Source organism: Diplotaxodon limnothrissa, linkage group LG9, assembly GCF_057381915.1.
Source record: "Diplotaxodon limnothrissa isolate DT_005_m linkage group LG9, D_limnothrissa_male_GT1.1, whole genome shotgun sequence".
In the NCBI taxonomy this organism is placed as follows: Eukaryota; Metazoa; Chordata; class Actinopteri; order Cichliformes; family Cichlidae; genus Diplotaxodon; species Diplotaxodon limnothrissa.
Genome location: NC_140604.1, coordinates 29,517,906 through 29,541,571, shown reverse-complemented (window position 1 = coordinate 29,541,571; position 23,666 = coordinate 29,517,906). Strand labels below are relative to the sequence as shown.

Genomic DNA, 23,666 nt, shown 5'->3' with positions numbered 1-23,666 from the left:
AAGTGCTGGGGGCTACATACATCTGGACGTGGGAGCTAGTTCATGTGTGTGCCGCACAGACACGCGTGCGCCGCACAATATCATTTCACGCAATATTATTTCTCATATAGCTGTAATGACATTAGGCCGATATGTTGATTATACTGTCGGCAAACAGCAGCCTGCTGATTGGGTTAGCATATAACCTTATATCACATCTCTCCATTCATCCCTGTGCTTTTTTTTTTATTGCCCTCATTTTTCCAAATCACTTCCCACTTCTCCAGTTTCCAGGGCGAGGTTCCAGGCTATGCAAGCAGGTGATGAGAAGTAATATGATGACAGGAAGACACAACAACTTAAGAGAAGAAAACCCAGAACCTTAGAGCAGCCCAAGTTCTCTGAGTGCAGGACAAAGAAGCCTAGTGGTAGGATAGAAAAGCGTTGTCGACAAACATAAGAATAAATGAATATTTATTCGCGCTGACAAAACCCAGTGAGCACGCACAAATTGTGCATGTTACGGTTTCTGCTCAGCTTTTGTTGTTTTGATTTTTAACAGTTGTATGGATTGATGATGAAGAAGAAGAAGAACAAAAAGGGAGATTTTTTTGGTGTGGGCTACTGAGATTGTTAAAGAGAATGAGATTTTATTTGCAGTTACACATGGACACTTTAGTATCTGCACACACAAAACAAGGTTTTTCATGCATTAAGGAAGTTTTAATCCCCCCCATAGAGGTTTTAGCCAAAGCTAAGATGCTAAGATCACTGCTCATTGGGATTTTATATACTCAGGGATAATAGGAATATTCATTACTGTACATAGACGAATCTTGTTTACATTTGTGGTATAAACTTCAAGCTGTGTTTGGAGTTCACTGTGTAGCAGCTACAGCTTTAATATGTGTCCATAAGCAGCAGAATGCAATGGCAAAAATCAGCAGAAAACACACTGTAGCTGTATACAATCACCTCTATTTCCCTTCTCCCTAGCTAACATGTACACACAAACATACATATGGTGTACTCTCAAACACAGACTTCATTATTATCTACAAGAAACAAACATTACACAAAATACCTCTGGCGATATTTGTGCTTTGACGAAAAGAACACTTTTGGTGTTGTTTGGTTCTTAAACACAGCTGTGTTAGCACGTCGAACTGTCAAGATTTTACTGCAAATTACTAATGGTGGGAATCAATATGTGTACCACATGCACAGGTAATGATTTAGCCATGTATAGCATACAGCTGGACAGACAAGCAGCAAATGGAAAAAAGATAACAATAGCAATAAATTCACATCAGCCATACCTAACGCATAAGATGCTATGCTATGTCAAGGCTAAATGACACAAGGAGAAAAATGAAACTAGGTTGTGTGGAAATTAAAAAAAAAAAAAGGGGGGGGGGTCTGATTTAGTATTCAGTAATGGCTGAAGGGGATTGGGGGGAGGGAGAGAAAGCAGACTTATGTATAGGGAAAAGGGGTGGATATGATGAAGCTGGAGAAAATTAATCAGTGGTATCATCTCCCGGCAAGTTTAGTTAACACTATTTCTGCCAGTTACAAAATATTCCAGCAATTAGTGATTTCCCATCGTGTGGTAGTGTAAAGGAATCTAACTTTCTGCTCTTTCTTTTCATGTATGGATTAAATATTGAATGATTAGCAATGCATTAGTCACTGGTAAGTTCAGAACCGTACTCTGGCTTGAATCTTAGTGCTTTAGTCTTCCTGTGAGGGAACTTCTGTTGTATCGGTGTAACAACCCATTAAATCAGCGTGCATATACACTGCACACACACAAGAAAAGCACAGTCGCTTGTTGACCTCACATTAGATAAGCCCAGTGTCATCAGTCCAGCACTCCAATGTTTGTTTGCATTTGTGCATGAGCTTAGCCTTGAGGCAGTCTCAATGCTTGCATGTACATTATAATGTAATCTAAGTGTATAAACATATTAATGTGTGTGCAGAGCAAGAAAATCACTGTGACGAAATCATAGTGTGACATTTTGCAGGAATCTAAAACTTTATTTTGATTCTTTTTAAAAAATCTACAACACTTTTGCTCATAACTGCTTCTCTCGATCAATTTTAACAACGATAGAAGCAACGTTAAAAGTAAACTGACTAACACTTTGACTCCAGTTTATGACAATGACTAAATAATACTGTTCTTTCTGCTCCAGACCAAGGCCAAAATGGTGCATTTGAAAGACAAGCTCCGCAATCGTTTCAAGAGAATGGTGGAGGAGAAAGAGACGAGGATTAAGCAACTAACTGACGAGCTGAATGGAACGAGGCAAAAGGTAAAATGCACGCAAAGGGTACACAAGCACATACTTCAAATGCTTCTTTTATGTTTGTATAAAATTTAAAGACATTTTACAGATTCTTCAATGAATGAGTCCTATTTATCTATAATGAATTGCTGCTTCGCTGTAAGAGCATTTGTGAGCGAAGGCTGCCAAGAAATGGGAAAGAGTAACTTCAAGAGAAGACATGCTTAGTGTTTTTAACACGTGGGTCATAGTCTTTTTTGGTCAAACACATAAGTACACAAATAAACATACAGTACTGAAAAGCTTTTGAGTAAATGAATTGCATTGCACTGTGAACCCTTGGCTAACATTATTGGTTGACCCCTGGGATTCTGTTAGCTAATTTAACTACGCCATCCTAGCGCTTCAATCACTTTTCCACCCACTTATTTTATACCCTTTCAATTATACAGATTACCATTGCTAGTAGAGCTTATTGAGCTGTACTTCTGATTCAAAGGAACACCGGCCCATTGAGGCACAAGCACTGACTGACGTACACACACACACACACACAAGTACACACCACTTGATCTGCATATCATTATGCTTTTGATCGAATGCCAAGGTTTTCGCTGAGAAAGACGTCAGAGTCAAATGAAGCGAGCATGTACACAACACCTGTAGGATTTGTGTGTGTGTGTGCGCTCGTGTGCGTTCATGCTCATGAGAGAGGCAGCTGTGAAATCTGCACCTGTTTAATTGAATTAGCCTCGTTAATGTATTCACACAGCCTGCCAAAAAAAAGCGTGGCATTAACAAGCTCATTAGACCAATTAGTTAATTAATTGTCTGTATGGCAGAAGCTTCCCAAAGAGCTGCGTCTTCATTATCTGATAGCTGCTGCCTGTTGGATCACTGCTTGAGAGCTGATAATGCACTCTGTGTGTGCGCCCGCTTGTACGTCTCATCAAATGTCGTATATTCCTGCATATATGTGTGTATATATACTGTATGTACTGTGTGTGTGTGTGTGTGTGTGTGGTTATTTCAGGTAAAAAATGTGCGTGTGCGCGTGAATGCTCATGTATTCGTCTGTCTGTGTGTAGCATGCTCATAATATGGTGGCCAATATCAGTGTGCATATTGCAGTGAAAGGTTATGTGGGGGCCGTCACTCCCACAGGTAAAGACAGAGCAGTCCTCCCAGCCACTTTCTAATCTCTCTTTTATTAGAAGTTAATATCTCGCCTGCTCTTTCTCACTCCACACTCCCACCTGCTTAGAAATGGCCCCGCTCCATCTTTTTAATTCAATTATATTAGCCACCCTCTCTCTCTCTCTCTGTCTTTCTCTGTGCCCATAACTCTGCAACTCACATCTCTCCCTAACACACTATCTATCTCCTTCTTCCTTCTCTGTCTCTTCCCATCTTACCCCTCCTTCCTTTGTCCTCAAATGTTCCATTTCTATTTGTAATCCTAGATGGAGGATAGACTTTGGCCAATCAAGGATTTGCGCAAGCCATTCTCCCTTTCTCCTCTTCTCTGCCTTGGTGGCAGAAATGTATGATGGCGAGCAGAGGGGGAGAAAAAAAAGACGGGAGACGGGAGGAGGTGGGAGGCAGGAGTTGAGGGGAGGACCCCAGGGGCGAAACTTTGATTGCTAAAGTAATGAGACTTGATCAGATTGAGGTTTCTCTCTCAATAGGAGCTCTACTAATATGAAAGTCCAGGGCTTAAGCACTCATTTGAAATAAAATCACAAATCTGATATTCTTTCTTCCGGACTCTCAGCCAAGGTCCTATACTCCTCTGCTGGAGAATTAAGACTTCACAGAGACCACATGGGAACTTTTAATCATCTCTGATGGTGGCAGATTTGGAGATGGGGAAAAAATGACCCTAATGTATTAATTATGTAACAATATTATGGAGAAAGTCAGACCTGTAAAGACCTTGAGCTATAGGAGGGATTTTGGCAGACACTGAGATCTTTAATTAGCTGGATCAACAGGCCTGACCCGCAGTGAGTGGGAATAAGAAAATGTCAACATCCTGTTATACAGACTCATAACAAATTAGATGTGACAACATAGGCTTTTTGAATTACCTTGTTTGTAGCCCTGTGAGTAACTCAAATTTGGATGTTTTTCCAAGGTAAATGTGACTTCGTTTCCAAGAAAGGCTTGATTGCTGCTGCAAAAATAATACTCAGTCTCTACTTGTTCACAAGAGCAAAAAACACCATGATGTTGGCACTAGATAACAGGAATAAAGACTATCAGTCACTTTACATCGCTCTTCCTTTTGGCTCCTGGGCACTTTACCATGAATCCAAGCTTCTTTTGCACCCTATCACCGGTATATAAGCCTTTAAAACGTTATATTTCTTGAGTTTTAATATTGGATATTAGCGAAGACTTTGTCTAGTAACTAAGCTGACACAGAACACTGCCTTTAATTGTGTCTTGCATGTGAAATATGGCTATTGTCGTACAGTCCGGATTGCAGTCATAAGTAAGTATAGTAAAACATTTACAGAAGCTGACTTTTAATTAGATCTTATTGCTTTTACTTGGTTTAACATTGATGGCAATAATATTTAAAATGTGTAAAAATGTGCTCTTTTGCCAAATGTCCATTTTTCATTTGAAATCCCTCTTGCGCCGTAGATGGTTTAACATAAAGAACTTTTGCTCTCTGGTGTAATATGTTGAACTTGGTTGAAGCGATGAAATGAACACGTTATTGTCCTAGTTTTTGTAAAACTTATTTCCCAATAGTCACACAAAAAACTGGGGCGAATAATCCAGATAAAAAAGAGATTTTAATTCATTATTGCAATAATACTGGGTGGCCCATTGCTTATAATTGTTACCATCCATTAGCAAAGCTGTAGATAATTTAACTGCATTGATGACCACCTTTAACTCACTGTTGCACTGTGTTGGGTGGGACATATTAATGCTAGGAAGTGTTTCTGGGAGGCTCACTTAAGGAGGCAGAGGTAGGTTGTGACTGCGCCAAGACACATGCCCCTAACCACAGTCTGCTCCTGGTGGCCGTGTTCACTTTGAGTGTGTCTTTAGCTCCATATTTTTTTTGTGGTTATATCTGCATCTTGTTATGACCTGATCTTATATCATCCAGTTTGATAGAAATAAAAATATGCAGGCGTTTCGACTAGTGCGTGCACGTGCATACAAAGGTATGGTATGGTATCTCAAAGTGTGTTTGCTGTGACTCTCTGCGGAGCTTCCTTGCTAATCTAACACAGGACCATTTAACAGAGTCCCAATGAATAGAGGCTTTGATTTAAGTGGGATCTGAACCACGGGCCCACACACACTCACATTCATGTTTGGGGTGAGGAGTTCACCCACTGTCTGCGTCCTCTGAAATTATTGGTCTTTTTGTATCAGTAATTGCTCAAGCGCAAATTCATGTGCAGTAACGCACACCGCACACACCAACAGTTACTTAGAGCGGCACTGTGGTGCAGTGATTAGCAGTTTTGCTTCTCCTGGTCTCCAGGAACATGCAAACTCTATGTGGCGTTTGCATGTTCTCCTGGTGCTTGCCAAGGTTTCTCAGATTCAGATTTTTCCCACAGTCAAAAAGACATGCCTGCTAGGTAAGTTAGCTAAATCCTAAATTGGCTGTCCATATGAATGAAATCATAAATTGCTGGTAAAGAGACAGTTCACCCCAAGTTCAAGTTGATGAAATTCCTTCGTGCTACAATAGGCTATGGATTGTAGTGTGAAGGTAAATGGTAAATGGCCTGTATTTGTATAGCGCTTTACTAGTCCCTAAGGACCCCAAAGCGCTTTACACAACCAGTCATCCACCCATTCACACACACATTCACACACTGGTGATGGCAAGCTACATTGTAGCCACAGCCACCCTGGGGCGCACTGACAGAGGCGAGGCTGCCGGACACTGGCGCCACCGGGTCCTCTGACCAGATCCAAGGTGGATCCAAGGTGGCAGATCCAAATGCAAAAGACTCAAGGCAGAATAATAAAAGCTGATAAAAGCCCAAACCTGCTACTAGACATCCAAACGAAAACATAACCCAGAGAACTACAACAACACAAGAAAACACAAGGAAGCAGAAGAGCACATGCTGAAGGCACATCAGGGAATAGCCAAAGAAGACCAATACTAATCTGAATATTACTACTTAACAAGATGAACAGAAAAAGGCAACACAAGGGGACCAAGGCATAAACACAGAGCGAGACAGAGGGACAGCTGAAAAATATGAAATACAGAAAGAACTAAAACCATAAAGTAACGGAAAAACCTGCCATTAATCTATAACTTAAGAATTCACAACCCCAAAACTAAACACAAAGAAACACACAACGTTCTACATTAGACAGTGTGGGAACTAAGCACAAATGCTAACTAATGAGCTAAAACATAAATATACATAGAACAAAAATGAGGAAATCATAACTCAAAATGTAGGCGCTTAAGTAGAGTAAAGAAGCCCAACTAAATAATAAACCAGAAGACGCAACTCAAAAACCTGGCACAAAAAGCCAGGGATCATGACATCTCTGGCCCGTACTGCTATTTATATGGTGTAAGTTACCAATCACTGGGAATATTGGCTGTAGAAATGCCTGCCCTCTCTTGAATGTAATGAATGCAAACAGCACTTAAAAGTCGTGCTTAAAGAGCCAAAAAATACATTACAGAAATACAACTCAGCACAATCTTTCCAGAAATCCTGACCCGGTTGCTCAAACAAATATAAAATAAAAATAAAAATCCACAAAGTGTCAGCACTACTTGAAACGAACATCTTGTTTATCTTCTGTAACTGAAACCACCACATCTTGTTGGTAGTTTCGCAAACGCTACGGGAAATCTTCGATTGAGGCGAAAGGGTGCCTCTGAGCACTTTTTTATTTGCAGGTAGAAAACCTCCAAGCTGAGGAGGCTCATGCGAAGCCCCTCGCCCAGGATGTGGTTAGTTTGCGAGTCACATAGAAGTCTCTGAAGAGAACATTTGTCATAAAGGAGAAAACTAGAATGCCATCCTCAAAGACAGCCCAGCCACACGGCAGAGCACAGTGGGTAAGCGCGCTCTGTCTTTCACACGCTCGCACACAGAGGAGAGGAGATCTTCTTAAACAAGGAGCAGAACTGGGCATCGTTCTCTAAATCAAATCCAGCGAGGTACATCGGGGAATTCTCCTCATTTTTTACTTCCTTCACAGTTAATCATCAGTCCTTCTTCCCCTCCTCCTCCGCCTTTCCTCTCTTGCCCTCTCTCCATATTTAATAACTCATCCCCACCATCTTAGCTCCGCAGAGGGTAGCCTCGTACATTAAAGAAGCATGTTTGTGTGAATATCACTTAGCCATTAGAAGGAACAAGATGGGGGGAGGGGTTAAATGTTGGCTTGATTTTCTTTTCTATTAATTATTTTTCTTCAGATCATTCTTTTTTTTTTTTGCTTCCTTTGTTGTCTTTTTCCTCTCTCATCTCCCTTGTCCAGCCTCTCTCTCTCTTTTGCCCCAATGAGAATCAGTGGTAATGAATGTGAACATTAAAGAGTCGTACGCATGATGAATGGAATGGCCTTTAGGTTTCTCTCACTGTCCTCTCTCTCCCTCTCTTTATTTTTATTCTCGCTCCCTCTCTGTTTCATTCTCTCTTCTTCTTTTCCTCCTCCCCCTCTCACCCCTCTAGGTATATCAGAGTGGCGCGTGGCAGTGATGTGTTTTAGGCTTAAATTAACCTATTTACTGTGTCCTTGGCCAAACCAAGTCATTTGTCTGCTCCTTAGTGTTTTAGCATGGTGGGTGCCTGTCAGCCAGCTAAATGAAATACATTCGACATAAAAACAGCGGGCCCTTAGATGCCGACTTTATGCCCTTACTTTTCTAACACTAACTTAATTTCCTTATTACCTTTTTGACATCACTGGTGTATTCAGAAGGCGCCAGCAGCTTAAATGCGATAAGTGTAACACTGTATTTTCATTTCATCATGTTACTGATGTTCTGGGGCCGAGTTTGAAAATTTGCGGTGTCAAAGGTTTAAGTAAGTGTCTGAAAATAAACAGGTTGCTTTCTGTTGCCAGCGTGATTTTGTATGTTACAAAGAAAAGGGGCCGTGGCCCAGCTAAACATCATGTGATGCTTTTTTTTTTTCTTTTAATGAAAAGCTTTTTGATGCATCTGATGTAGAGGAGATACAAAAGGATCACAACACAGTGAGAGCTCTGCCTCCAGGTTTTAGAAGCACTGCTCCGGTTAGCGTCCTACAACTTTATGACGAGTAGTCAAGCAGTTTTATTGGTCCCGAGTCAAAGCGGTAATTGTAGGGGTCCCTAGCCTGGCACAAAGCCTTTGTGATGTTCCCTTTCACTTGTACGGAGAAAAAACAGAAGCAAACGTCTCTAAATTTTACTTTCATCTCCCACCTCTCTTATTTGTATTTTCTTGCAATGGGTCGCTCATTCTTCTCCTTGCGTTTTGGTCCACCACAGCTTTCTTTTTGTCTGTCGGTGGGCTTAAAGGTCCTAACCTCAAACAGTACTTTCAGATCATCATCCTTGCCTTTCTTCCTGTCTCTGCTAACCTTGCAGTTACGAATAAGTGAAGGTATGTTAAGTGATATCACGAATGCCCTGAATCAGACCACCACCAACCTGAATGCAGACAGACAGCAGATCTTAGGCCAGCTGCACCATGCGAGCAAAGAGGTTGGACGTCTACAGCTGGAATTAGCTCTCGAGCGTCGCACCAGTGAAAAGAAGGTAATCAGCTTCGTCTCCAAGGTCTTAATTCAAATATTAAAATGTGAATTCTTGTAAAATCTTTGCTTTGTTTGACTTTGTCGTTTTACAATTAAACCGAAGCGTGTGCGTGTTTTTCCCCCTCAAATTGTTGACAATTGGTACGTTAAAGGCGAGTTTTCCACCTCACCATTAAAGCAAGAGTTTCTACAGAAAGCGGGCACGTTGGAAGAAAAATGGTTAATCTAGAGATACGAAATTTCTACTGGATGGGAGATTAAATATAATATTCACTTTAATGTAATGCATTGTCTTTCCCCACAATGGGACTGATAAGATGGGTCGCGTAGGTGAGGGATTCATTTAAATATGAAATTTTCAAATGTAATATTCACTGTGACAGGCATTGTCTATTTCTACAATAGTGCTGATAATAAGGTTTTAGATAATGGGTAATAGGATGTTCTGATATTTAGAGCCTTATTAAAAACACATACTTTTGATGAAGACAGACTTGGCAAAAATTTTGATTGTTCCGCTAAAATGGGATTTCAGCTTCACTACTGCTGGGATTGTGGCGAAGCTGGGAAATCACGTGGTCACGTGCTACATTGCTTCTAAGACCTGTTTTTTTTGTCCTGCTCTGCCCTTTATGCGATACACCAAAAGCATATGTTAGTGCTTAGTGGTTTGTGTTTAACCTTCAATTAACCAGGTTGCAAAGATACCTTTCCCAAAGCCGTTGGGAAATTTCAAGGGCTCGGAATTGTAAAAAAACAGAACACAGCACATGAGGTTCGGTCCTTGTCACTGGGATGCCTCTTCACTGACAATACGCTTTTTCAACGTATTTTTTAGGGTGAAGGTTAAGTTCAGAATTTTGCTGGCTATCCGCGAGTCTATTGTTACAGTAGTCAGCCATTTATTAGAGTGCCCATTTAAAAATGCTCCTCTGTAGCTCATGTTATATGGGAGTTTGGGTAAATTTAAGAAATTTAATTAGGGGGTGCACAGGAGTTCATTTTCACAATGAAAGCAGCTGCACTGAAGTTCAGCTCCTTGAAAACAAGTCACCGAAGCTAAGCTGTCACATACAGGAGAGTTTTAAATAATTTCTAAAACGGTTTTGTGCTCATGTGTTTTGTCGCGCACATACATTTCATGCAGTTACCTGTGCACGTGCAACTGTGTGCACATGTATACGTGTGGGTGTGTTTAAGTCTTTTATGTTTGTGCTGGTTAAGTCAAAGGATGGACCACAGCTCTCAGGGATCTGGTTTCTGCTTCACATCTGGCCTTGCTTTATGCACAAAAACTGGTTTTCTCTGATGTATTACAAGCCCTCTCTCGCACACCCACACAAGGGCACACACACTTGCAGCTTTGCATTCCCTCATGCACACTTCATTCCGTCGTTGTGTGGACGGTGGCTGCAGTAGGTGTGCGGGAACGCGAGCGAGCGCCCCTGCTCCCTCTCAAATCTAAATGAAACGGAGAACTTTGCATTAAGTGTTTTTTTTTTCTTTTCGCTGCGGCTCTAAATGTCCAAACATTAGCACAGCTGAACAAATACTGTCAACACTCTCTCCTTCATCTTAAATGTACTCTGCTGATTCACTCTCTCTTGCACTCGCTCGCCCTCTCACTTACAGTTGCACTTCTTTCCTTCGAATAAAAAGAGAACGCAGTCTGCTCTCGCTGCAGAGAACAAGTACTCTAGTCACTTTAAAATCGTAATTATCCGAAATTCTTGGGAAGTCAGCGTGGACACGGCATTTATATTAGATTTATATAAGAAACCACTGAAACATCTGTTTAAATCTTTTTTCCTCTCCCTGCGGTATCATTTTTTTTCTGTTAAAACAACATTTCACCAAACACTGATACTGATGTTTGCAGGACAGCTACGGTTTGCTGTTGACATTTTTTTACTGTATTTTTTAATTTTTTTGTGACTAACACAACATATATGACACAGGAAATTTGTCAAATAAAAGCAGATGTGTGCCCTTTTTTATGTAAATGTCCAGTCTTAAATTTAGAGCCTTATTAAAAACACACCCTTTTGATGAAGCCAGGCTTGTCAGGAATCGGACGGGCACAACTTCCTCCTTAATCCCTTTAATTTCCTACCTTTTTAATCCCGAATCCTTTTTTTCTAACTAACTCGCACATCATCATCAACATCATGTGAACAGCCACATGTTGTTGCGACTGAGACATGAGGTTGAAGTCTTGTCTCTCCCTCCCCCTCCCCACCCACCATCACCACCACCTTGTGTCAATAATAAAATCATTAACATCACAAGCGGCTTTTTTTGTAGAAATGATCTACTTCACCTTCCCAGGACCAAAAGACACACACGCACACAAACTCTTCTTTAAAGATCACAGATCACAAATGTGCACAGGAAGCAGAACGGGGGATTTCTTGACTTGAGGATTCACGTTCAATTTTGCTGGACAGTAAAAGCCACAAAATCTCGCCATAGAGCTATATGTGAGGCACGACCTTTCAGATCCTTTACTCTAAATCTTAAAATATCTCACTCTATGCGCGCGGAGACTAAAGAACAGTAAATGAAGCTGTGTTTCAAAACAGATGTGTGCACTATAATCCTATTTATTTTTAATCTGCTGCTAACTCTCCTGCCTAGTGTGTCCTCAGCTTCCTCACTTGGACTTTAGTTTAAAATGCAAGGACGCACAAGTTGTGTATGAAGCACTTTTGGAAAACTAATTCAGATGCCCTCCTATTTAAAGTGGAAAAAGAGGTGAAAGCAAACAAAAGAACGGAGTAGGAGCAGTACAGTGGAAGGTAAGCGGCGTTGACTAAAGTTGTTCGAGCCTTCAAGGTTGGACAGGGACAGACGTGGGTCCTGGTCACAGCGCTTTACAACTGTCAGAAAAGCTTACAGATTTTTTTCTCGCTCTCTCTCGCCTTGCTTTCTCTCTTGATCTCACTTATTGCTCATTTCTTTTCTTGCCTTGCCACATCTCTGTTTCATCCCCACCACCCTCTTCACTACCCCACCCACCCCCAACTGTTCAAATATTATTTCTCCCCCTCCTGTCGTTGTCCCCCCCCCACCTGCGCACCTCTTTTTTTTCCTCCCTCTCTTTATCTTGTCATTGCCTGTCAGTGGGGATTCTATCTACGCCGAGTGTTGTGTGCGTGCGTTATGTGTGAACACATTGAGACTGGGATGCACTTAAGAGCTCATTGATTTAAAAATACCTTCGATATTGGAGGTCCCCTCCTGCAGATTCGTTCAGGAGCTTATCACACACACATAGACATCCAGGTAGAGATATGCATAAACCAAAGCTCCACTCCAAAGTTTCTCCTTAAACTTTGTGATTGACCTAGTTAGCGTGTCGTTTTGACAAGTTGTCTGTTTTGACACGACGTCCTCCGGTGTTTATCAACATCCATTCTGCCTATCACACGCTCACATTGGGAATTCATGCACGCGCACGCACTCAAAGATAAATCAAGCTATGGTTTAACAATTGGCAGGAAGAGAGTGTGCAGTGTTTGCTATGGGTAAGTGGAATGACTTGTATTTGTAAGATGAATAAAAGCTTTGGTCAGTTTTTTTTTCTTCTTCGAAGTGTTTACATGAATGCTCCTGTGTGATTTAACTGGTGCGTGGATAGCGGTGTGTATACACAGGGCTTTTTTTCTTCCTTCTTCTTCTTCACTTGCCATAGCTCAGGTTTAGTGCGTCTGGTGAGCCTGGCCACTGACAGCCAGAGGTGAGAGGCCAAAGAGCCAAGTTAACTCCATCAATCCCCCTGGACAGTTACAAACAAGCCCTCAACTCTGGTCAAAACGATCCCTAGATCATGGATGACAGACAGCAGGTGGGGAGGGAAAGAGAAACGGAGAGCGAGCATTTGACTCAATTCCAAAAGAAAGGCTCTTACAAATTGGAAGTGAAAACTTGTCTGCTTCAACTATAACAAATAAGCTGTTAAAATTAGATCGAGACATAGCATTTCTTCTTTCTTATTGTTATTGTCAGCATTGTCAGTGATATTGTGGTAAAATCACTCACAAGACAGGATTAGATATCAAGTAATACAATCTTGCCTTCATGTCAATTTAAAAAAGGTTAATTAATTTAGAGCATCCTATTCCTCTCGGTCTTCAACTCCCAAATACTGGCCGCTGATTTTGTTTTTTGTTTTGGAGATGATCAGATTCACGTTTCAGTCATAGAAAGGTTAAAAGAACAACTTAACATCTTTAAAATGTTAATAAGCCATCGCAAAAATATCCCAGAGTTAAAAAGAAACTTTTTGGCTCGACACCCAAACCTGGCCGTTCTCACCAACCTCAATGAGAAAAAGACCGTGGCGAGGTAGGAAGTCGGTGAACACGTACAGAAGAAAAATGAGAACAAAAAATGTCCAAAACATTTCCCCGAGGCAAACTTGTAAGGAATCACACCCACATGAAAGCGCACACAGACATGCAGACGCACACGCTCACGCACTCATTTGGCATCGAGCAGAAGTGGGTAATTAGGGAAGGTCACCAAGGAAACAGACAAACACAAGCTACTGTGAGACGTAGCGTATACTCAAGAGAAGCATCAACAACCGTTTCCCTGTATGCAGTGTCATTCACCCATCACCGCCACCATTACCTGAAACACACAAATATGAAAACAACAACTCGAATATTTTATCTCGAGTTCAGTAAACGGTGACAGAGTCGCCAGCGAATGTTCTTAACACGACGTTCCCTTGTCCGAATCTTATGAGATCGGCTGTGGCTTTGCGATTTAAAAAACAAAAGCAACAAAAAAATGGGTGTTTGATGTGTGATTAAATGCTTTCATCTTACAGATACAGAAGAGGGAGGTTAAGATTTGTACACTGATGAAGGAGCTCACAGAAAGTAAGGGACAACACTCAGAGTGTCAAAAAGAGGTAAAAAAAAAACCCCATCAGTTTCATTTTTCATGATTATTGTTAACCACACTGAAATTTGATAATGGAATCACTTTTTAACGCATCCTGTTTTTAATTGTTTGTTGGATAATGTTGAGTGGGTTTATAATTAATATTGTTTCATTACATGTTTATCTTTGGACATTTAAAGCTTTTTCCCCTGGTGCGGATGCAAATTTATGTGCAAATGTAACAGTTGCTTCGAAAAGACAGGTCTTTGGAGAAGCTCCGTGAGGAGAGGGATGAGCTGAGAATCCTGATGGAGGACCGAAGCAAAGAGTGCGCCCACCTCGACCGGAGCAAAGCCAAACTGGAGGCTGACTTGGCTCTGAGCCACAAACTCCACACCTCACACCTTGAGGTCCATCTCTCTCTGTCTGTTTAATTAAAGGAACTGGAGAGGCTAAAATGCCAGGACGTGCAACTTATTTAAATGCACGTTTTTATTAATTTTGTTAATTTTCTCTGTTTTCAGGTTCGAAGTAGAGATGAGTTAATTCTGCAGCTCAGAGCCGAAATGAAGACAGCTGAACAGAAGCATCGAGGAACACAGAAGCAGGTGCGGTGGCTCGTCTGCGTTCACTTTTCAGGTTGTGTCATGCAGTTTTTAGAGATTAAAAAATACAATTTGGAGAAATGGAAACTCCATGTTTTTCCCTTTAAAACTGCATATTTGGCCGTTTTTAAGCAGTATTTTATGAAAAAGGCGCTTTCTTTTTTATATTATGTTTTGCTTTTTGGGTTTGAAATTTGTCTTAGGGCTTTCAATTCTCTCCTACAATTTTTTTTATTTTTCTTTCATATGCCGAGGCTAGGTTCAGTGATCACCCCTATTTTTTCAACACTTCCTTGCTTTACACCCACAGAGTTGCACACATCTACTCAAGGGAAGTGCCCAAACCAGCAGCAGTCTTCTACTGTTGGCTATCGAGCAGCTCCATCAGAGCAATGGGAGGTGTAGCACCTTGCTCAAAGGCTCTGCGAAAGTTGGAGCTAAGGAAAAGGGAATCGTTACTCATTCATGCTGTGCCTACATTTTCCCAGCTGGTCCTGAGACTAAACTGGGAAACTCTCTGACTCAAACCTGACACTCACTTTTTGGTTACTGCCACCCCCTCACTGTCTCTTCTGTCTGTCTGGGTGTGCATAGTATCCCAGCGTAAAGCTTTCCTCGTCTCCATCCTTTTCAATTTTCATCTTTTTTTCTCTTTCTTTTGGCTCAGGTGACAGCTCTGGAGGAAGAGGTAAGACACTTAAACTGCACGATTAGAGCGCACAAGGAAGAGGCCTGTCAGTTAAGCGAAAAGGTCAGCGATAACGAGCACCTTAGAGAGCAGAAGGAGAAAGAACAACAGCAGCTACAAGAGCAGCTCCGTATTAAGGAGCAACAGGTAAAGAGAAACTCTCTCCTCTCCTCTTCACCTTTGCTCACTTCTTGTGAAATCTATGGATCAGTTGAACTCTGACCGGGAAGTCGTGAAACAGGCTCACAAAATTGAAGCGTAACCCGGAGGGGGGACCGGCTCCGTGCTTCACAGCCGACTGAAGCAGAACAACTCTGAGCTCGGCCAAATGCACAGCAGGCTGAAAGACCGAGAGCCGGAGGTCACAAAGCTCAAGGACGGTTTAAGTCGGAGGTCCATAACGGCGCAGAAGTCGACTCTTTTGTGTGCTCACTTGTCTGTCGGCTGAGACATAATCCAACCGAAAAGCCATCTACTGCGATAATCCAATGAGGAACATAAAAGGAAAAATCGGATGCACTTGTGCGTTTGAGTGCGAGCGCTCTAAATCACGGTAGACAATCAAGTAGTCAGAGTTTTCTGCCAGGAACGGCAAACCGACTCGCTTGCGGCAGACAAGCTTTATTTTGTAGTCATCTTACATATATTCCAATCTACATCATCTGAATTACTAAACAAGACACGATGACTCTACTGTTTGTGAAACTCTCACATCTAATTGGAACTAAGCATGAATACAGACAGGGAAATGTAGACCAAGAATAAAGTTATTATCAACTTAGGGTCAACTTGGGTAGTCATGTGACGGCAGTGAATACTCAAACATCAGGCCAAATGAGGCTTGTCAGGTCATGAGGGTCAGATGTGTTTTCCATCATGTTTAATGAGGGTTGTTTGTTTCCCCAAAGCACACGCTCCTGATTATGGTCACAAGAAAGCCATAGTGTCCCCATTAAGTCTTGTTATGAGGCCTTTCATCCAGTAACAGAAAGAAATGCAAAGTCCACCATTAGTGTTTGGCCTGTAGGATAGTGAATTCATTAAAGGAGAGAAATACAGTGACACAAGTAGAGCAAGTAATAAATACAGCTTTGATATGTAAAGCCGACGTACGACGTCTCACTTTATAGCGTGTGGTTCTTCTCCGTGTGATTATTTTTAAAACTGTTACCTCAGACAACCTCGTCAAACATTCACCATTCACCACCATCACGCTCAGATAAAACAGAGGCTGCATGGGCTGAGTCAATGCTTTTAAGCAGTCCACGCACGCGGCCGTACACCTACACAGGTTGTTCAGTCTTTCCACTCTAAAACAGAGAGTAAGAGTCGATGACTCCTCTCCTCTGGTTTGTCTCTTTCTTCCTTTTGCATGAGCAAGTTCTCTCTCGTGCCACCTTCAATCCAGTGTTAGTCCTGCGGGCCCAGTTAATCCCTGGTTAAACCGAGCTGCAGTGAACCGCTGAAATCTAACTAGTTGGCTGTCATTAGTCGTAAAACCCTCGTGTTCTGATCCAGATTACAGCGGGATTAATGTAGATGAACTCAAGCTGAGTGTTAGAGCGGGTTTAACTTTCTCAACCTCTCCCCTTGAAAGGTGAGCTACGGTAGGATTCCTAGTGTAACGGCAGGATTAAGCCCGGTTTCACTTCCTGAGTTCCCCTTTCATTATGACAGAGGTTACTGTAGAGCAGTGCAGTAAATTACACCATGTTAAACAAACTAGCATGGGTCTGTTCAAGTAGCTTTTTAAGGCACGTTTAGTCACGAAGCATTGAGTAATGGCTTTGGTTTCACTGTTTGAATTTTAGCATAATGATAATGATGATGATGGTTGCTGCTGTAATAGTTTATGTAATATAAAAGTTTACGTTTTGCAAGATTATTTATTGCTTCCTACTTCATATTGCTTTTTTTTCACACATTCACACGTGCCACTGTGTCTTTTTAAATTTGACTGCTTTCATCATCTTTATTGAAAAACAAAGGTCAACATCAGCATCTGTACTCTGTTTGATTTTGCTCTCAGGCTGATACAGTTGAAAAGAAGCTGAATAAGGAGAAGGAGAAGGTGGAACTTCTTAATCATCAGCTGAAAGAATCCAAGGATGAGCTCAAAGAGGCCAATTTGCACACCCAGGAGCAGAAAGAAACGGCTGCGATTTTTAAGCAGAAATGCACGGCAGCAATAGAGAAGGCGCGCAGGGTGCAAGAGCATGTGGAACGTCTGGAGGAGGAACTACAATATTCACAGGAAAAGGTTAATAATGGCCGATATAGCCTTTAAATACGTACATACGTTTTGTCTAATATGTCTTTAATTTTGAGTCTGACTACCTGTTTTAATGGCAGCTAAGAGAGTCGCAGTTAGCAGCTTCTTCGCTGAAGGAAGAGCTAGCTGAGCTGGAGCGCCGGTATCAGGAAAAGGTTGGCCAGTGGGAGAATTCACAGGAGGCTCTTGACCAACTAACAGATGAACTTCAGGCCAGTCACAACCTGCTAAGAGAGAGTGAAGAAAAACTGGAGCACTTCAAAAACCTGATGAGATCCCTTCAGGAGCAGATGGACACACTCAATCAGCAGGTTTGGGAAAACATTTACGTAATGCAGACACAGCAATAACAAAAGGATAAATCCAGACACAAACACACGTACAAATACATGAACATAGTTAATCCTTTATATCTATGTGGACAACCTGATTTGCTTGCGTAACAAATAGTATTAACCTTTCTTGCAAAAGAGTTGTTTTCCTTCCACTTAATGAAACATCTGAAAACAGTGTGATTCATTGTATACACTAATTCTGTGTAATCATGTCACGTAACAAATGAGGTTGACTGTGAGATCAGTGGAAAACTCGGTCATAAACCAGTTCAGCCTTTCATTTCAAACTAAGAAACTAATGCTGTTGCACACTTTACTGTCTCACTATGTATTTTTTCATGGATGCACCCACCTCCTTAAAAACTAGGTTTTGAATACATGCCTTGTTTTTTTGGGGTTAACTCCGATGGGTGTCTCTCTATTTTCGCAAGTGCACCCAGGTGCTTGCCAGCTCCAGTCATGCTGTACAAGTGCATGCATGGATATATTGCTCTGTGTGCTTGTGTCATTGTACGCACGCATGTATATGTGTGTGTGTACTAGTGCGCATTTGTGCATCTGTGCACTGGCGTGTGTCACTTAATCTTTTCTTCTTCTTTTTTTCCCCCTTTCTGTTTTATATTTACTACGTCAGGCAACAAATGAATCATCTTTATTACGGAGAAATTTAATTTGGATGAACTTAACTGCTGCCGCCAAGGTCAGACGGGCAGAATGTCATTTTAATCCAATCAACTTTAATCTGTTGGTTATAAAAGAGTTAGGCTGTTGAAGAATGGCTGTATCTCAGGCCCTTTATTACACTGGCTAATGACTTTGATTGTAAGGCGCCTATCAAGAGGTTAGGAGTTCTTATGGAGCTTCACATCCTGCTAATGCGCTACCTCATGTCACTGTTGGGCTTAGCTAACCCTAAAATCACCATTGCCTTTATTCCCTGTTTACGAAGAAATACAGTGTGGAAAACATGAAACAGTTTTAAATGAAAGAAAACATGACTATAAAAGCAGTTTAGAAGTTATAGCGTTTCACATTTGAGGGATAAATGGAGAAGAAAACCATGGACTGGCTCAAATTGTGAGTGTAGTATCTTAATTCTATCTCTACTGGTCAATTTATATTCGACTAGAGAATATTTCACTATAACATAAAGATGGACAGTTGAAGATAAGTAAGATTTCTTCCCTTTCCTATAAAGATGTCTACTTTTGAATTACTTACATAATTTGCCTGTATAAAGGACAGCAGCTAATAGGGTAAGATTGAGGGTAGTGATACATTAAGCAATTTATGAAAAAAAAGCGAGAGCATTACTCCTGGCGATGCTCTCGGGAGTAAAAAACAAAGTGTAACACTTTCACTTTTTTCCAAAGAGATATACATTTGTAATTAAGAGAACAATGCAGATGTTCATGAGCGCGATTGCTCATAGTACTTCCTATGAGCTAGAGTCACGTGCTAAGTTCGAACTTGTTGTTTTACAGTTTGTATAATGTGCTTGAAACACCAAGGTCATGTTTCTCTGTGCAAATCAATACACAAATGAGTGTAACACAAAATAATGTGCTTCCTTAATGGCCCATCAATGCCACTGCCATTTATTAGTAAACCAAAATAAGTGTAATCTGTTGAAATGCAATTCATTCAATTCATTCGCCCTTTTGTGTCTTGACTTGGTGGTTTGTTTCTATTTAAGTTTCTCTTTAGGTGTGTTTTGGGTTATAGAACCGATTAAAATAAGATTTAAACAAGCGGGATGTTCTTAAAAAAATATGTTTTTTCTAACTATCTATATCACTTACTCTCCCTTTCTCTCGTTACTTATAGAAACTTGCTGTGGAGTGCGACCTGCAGCTCTATCGTCGGAGCCATTCTCATTCTGATGAGGAGTATTTGAGTCTAGGAAGACTCAGACAGCAGCTGCAGAAGGTAATATCCTGCATGGCACTGCTGGGATTATGCATTCTGTGTATTATCATCACAATGAAACATTAAAATATATCTGCCACAGTTATGTTCAGTGATAACAGCTGAGAGATAAGATTTGTTGACATTCCAGTATTCAGAAGTAACGCTGGTAAATGTAAATGTAGGCTTATATTTAAAGTTTGTTTTATATTTACATGGACAAACAGTTTTTGCTACATTCCAGCACTCATTTTTTCTTTGTGTGTGTGTGTTTCAGCGCTGTGCGGCACAGGTTGAACACCTTGCGGTGTGTGAAAACACTATTCTTCAGATGAAGTCAGAGCTAGAGAGACAGTAATAACAGAGTCTATAAAACTCTCATTCTCCTCTGCTGCTCGGTTTCTGTCCTTGTCTCTCCTTTCATGCCCTTCTCATCAGTCTCCACCCCCAACTCGCTCTCATTTTCGCAACAGTCTGCTTACTAAATGGCACACAGTAGATATATTATGTTACTTGGCAAATGTAAAAATCTATTGAAATCTTTTTTTTTTAATTTCAGTAATCATTAATATGCTATCTGGTCTACATATTATTACGCTGTGTTAACTTGGGCAGCACATTTTTTACAGACCGGTTTGCTCAGGCAATTATCTTTTGCTCTCCTTACCTTAGAGTCCAGGAAAAGGTGGGTCTGAAACCAAGTCTCGCTGCTTCCCAGCAAACTCACCGGAGCAATCAAAAACAGCTGGAACAGGAAGTGATTCGTTCAAAACAGGAAGTGGCATCCTTAGAGCTTGAACTGGCGAACGCCCAAAAGGTATTAAAATAATGCATATCTGCTGACCTGTCCTCTAATTTAGTGAGAGCTATATTAATTTGACCTTTGTCCCGTCTGCTTTTAAATTCAGACGCATCTGCCATTGTCCTTAAATGTTCGCGATGCAGTCATTTCAATCTAAGGACATGTTTGAGTTCCCAAAGAGGAGTATTTCAACCACCTCCACGGGCACCACACACCCACCACTCATGTGATTGTCCTGCGATTGTCTGGCAGAAACAAATTGCCTCGCCATTAATTAAAGCACCAAACGGTGCCAAGGCTGGTGAAATTGACTCCAATTAAGAGCTCAATGGGACACTAAATATTCAAATTACTCAAAGTGGTGACTGTAGCCTGGCAGAACGCCAGCATTCCTGGCAGTCTTGGACACATCATTTGTATGTGTGTGAGTGTGTGAGTGTCTATGTTTGCGCGCGTTTGTGTGTACGCTTGCTTAGCCGTGTATGGGTAGGTGGAAACGGTAATATTTGATTTCGCACGTTAATTTGTGTTTGTCACATATTAGCAAAACACGTGTTACTCTTACCAAAATCATATGCTCGCACACTTACATTTACTCCCACAAACACACACAGCGGCAGGTTCTCTTGCTGTCAGGTCTTGCCCATTCATTCACACAACTTCCCTGTGGAATACCACATAATGAGTCCGTGTCATGTAGGTACACATATCTTGAAGTATACATCTACATTCATCACATGCATAATGCATGTACACATTATTAACTTTTATCATTATGCATATATACATAATTATACAAGAGTCTAATCCTTTACATGAGTGATCAGTCATACATACAAGGGCTGAGTTCAGAGCCATTAACACTAAAAACATTTTTTTTAAGGAAATTGTATTTGACAGTGTATTTTTTGGGTTGCTAAATGTGTGTGTTTTTTACAGAAACACAGAATTTATATTGGTTCATAATGTTTTTCTGTTTTATTATTATTATTATTATTATATCCACCATCATTTCCACCACCTTCTGTCTTTTCCAGCTTTAGATTAAATGGAAATATATATATCTTTTATCTTCGGTTTTTATTCAGGACCATACAATATGATGCGATACCATTTTGGAAATTCTTTAAATGTAAGCAGCAAGCAAAGCAAATAATAAGTGATTTCTGATGATATATTTAGAGGTCTATTGATGGCAACTGTTACATGGCAACAGCACATTATAAACACAACTGTGCAACATATTTAAACCGAACAGACGCTGGATGTTTCTTTGGCCCGTACGCTGCAGGTACAGGTGACACTCCTCAGGCAGTCAGATGAGGAACTGAAGGAGGCCAGACAAGAGTCTGCAAGAAAGAGCCGAGAGGTGGATGTGGAGAGAAGAAAGGCCCAGATGCTTCAGGAGGCGTTACACAAGGAGCAGCAGAAGCTGCAGAGTGCTATCAGAGAGAATGAGACCCTGAGCACTCTCATCGGAAAGCTGAGGAAAGAGCTGGAGGAGCTGCGCAGCAGTCACCAAGTTACAGGTAGCAATCAGTCCATAAACTGATAAGCTGCCGTTGGTCCTGATCCATGTATGCAGTTAGTCATAAAGTAATAATTTTCCATCAACCGTATATTCATGTTGATAACATATACATATTTCAGTTAGGACTAATATATTTATAAGAAGAATGCTATTAATATTCAGTATTATGTCACTGTTCAGGGACTTCTCTGCTGTTCGGCGCGCATTCGTGGATGTCTGTAGTCGGAGAGAGCAAGAGCCAGACCCCAACATAAAACAGAGTAGGGTTCAATGACAGTGTTACTGCACGCATTATATGAATCTGTCAGCATAGCATGAAAAGGAAGAGTGGGGATGAAAGTGGGTTGCAATGTGGCATGTAGATAAGAAGAAGCCGTAGGTTCCTAAAGACACTTACACAGTGTGGCCTTTATGAGATTTGCCAGCTAGATGCATTAGTTGAGCCTCCAGCTGTGGGCAAGCATGGAGATCAATTGATCTGACAGGAATATGGCTATGCTTGACTTTGTGGCCTGCCTGAACTAACACTATACTCAGTATCATGTGAAAATTAACCTGTATTTCACCAGTGCTTGATTCAGCATCCACATTTTTTTAACAAGCAAGTCAACATGACCAAAAGCAAAGATTTTATGTCAGTTCACTGCTTGATCCATTCATCACCCTGCCTTTATTATTAGCACTCTATGAACATTTCCCCGCTGCTAAGGTTTTGGACATTATTGGCGATCAGAAGCCCATCACATACCAGAGGAGCTACAGTACGCAGCCTGTCCTGTCTTTTGTTGCAGAACCACCCGCACTGCTGTTAGCTCAATCAGTTAGCTCAAATTAGCCAGCAGTGTGGTGATTTTGTAGCTAGCTGTCTGCACACCATGTTAACTCAGACACACACACACACGCTGTAGGTAGAGGTTTGATTTAATGGTGCACTGCTTTAGCTGTATGGTAATGATCTGGTTTCTGTGTGTGTCTGTACATGTGTGCGTGTGGCCAATGGTGGCCTTTGTAGTAGTGCGTCAGTGTAGGAATGGTGATGGCTGGGTCTCTCTGGGCACAGAAATGTCTCATTAAGAATTAACGTACACATCGACGGTCACGCCAGGCAAACACCTCACATGCGCACGCTTGCAGCCATTTCTTCCAACTCCCACTGCTTTAATTAGCACATACACACTGGCTCTCCAAGGTACAAACACACATACACACACACAATCACCTATTGTCCGCAGAGAGATGAATCTGAGGTCTCTCTCTGTGGCAGACAGTGGCTGGCTTGCTCACTGAACACTGCTCATTAACAAGATAGAGACAGAAGGACAACGCTGTGTAGCCTGGCCTTTGTCTGTGATCAAAACGCATTCCCTCAACTCTACTCTACACACAAAACCACATATTATTCAGCTTTTACCTTCAGCAAATACAATCCAGCAATGCAGAGCCTATTGTAATAACTTAAGAAGAATAAAGATGCATTATTATAACAAAGGGGGCATTGTTTACCTGGATATAGCAGTGGTCTGAATAAACTGGGTGAGGAGTCAGCTTGAGAAATTACTGTCATGAACAAAGGGCCTTTTTATTAACATGAAGCC

General features: G+C 41.2%; 1 protein-coding gene across 1 annotated transcript in view; it reads left to right on the top strand.

The window, feature by feature from the left end:
• The window catches only part of LOC146625784 (uncharacterized), a 100,433-nt gene that overhangs the window by 41,169 nt on the left and 35,598 nt on the right, over positions 1-23,666 (top strand). Inside the window, exons 10-21 of the mRNA XM_085362208.1 lie at positions 2,181-2,300; positions 8,868-9,038; positions 13,875-13,958; positions 14,176-14,340; positions 14,455-14,538; positions 15,203-15,370; positions 17,253-17,483; positions 17,576-17,806; positions 19,658-19,759; positions 20,016-20,092; positions 20,411-20,555; positions 21,832-22,069. Of these exons, the coding sequence (XP_085218334.1) occupies positions 2,181-2,300; positions 8,868-9,038; positions 13,875-13,958; positions 14,176-14,340; positions 14,455-14,538; positions 15,203-15,370; positions 17,253-17,483; positions 17,576-17,806; positions 19,658-19,759; positions 20,016-20,092; positions 20,411-20,555; positions 21,832-22,069 (1,816 nt within the window). The remainder of the gene's footprint in view (positions 1-2,180; positions 2,301-8,867; positions 9,039-13,874; positions 13,959-14,175; positions 14,341-14,454; positions 14,539-15,202; positions 15,371-17,252; positions 17,484-17,575; positions 17,807-19,657; positions 19,760-20,015; positions 20,093-20,410; positions 20,556-21,831; positions 22,070-23,666) is intronic.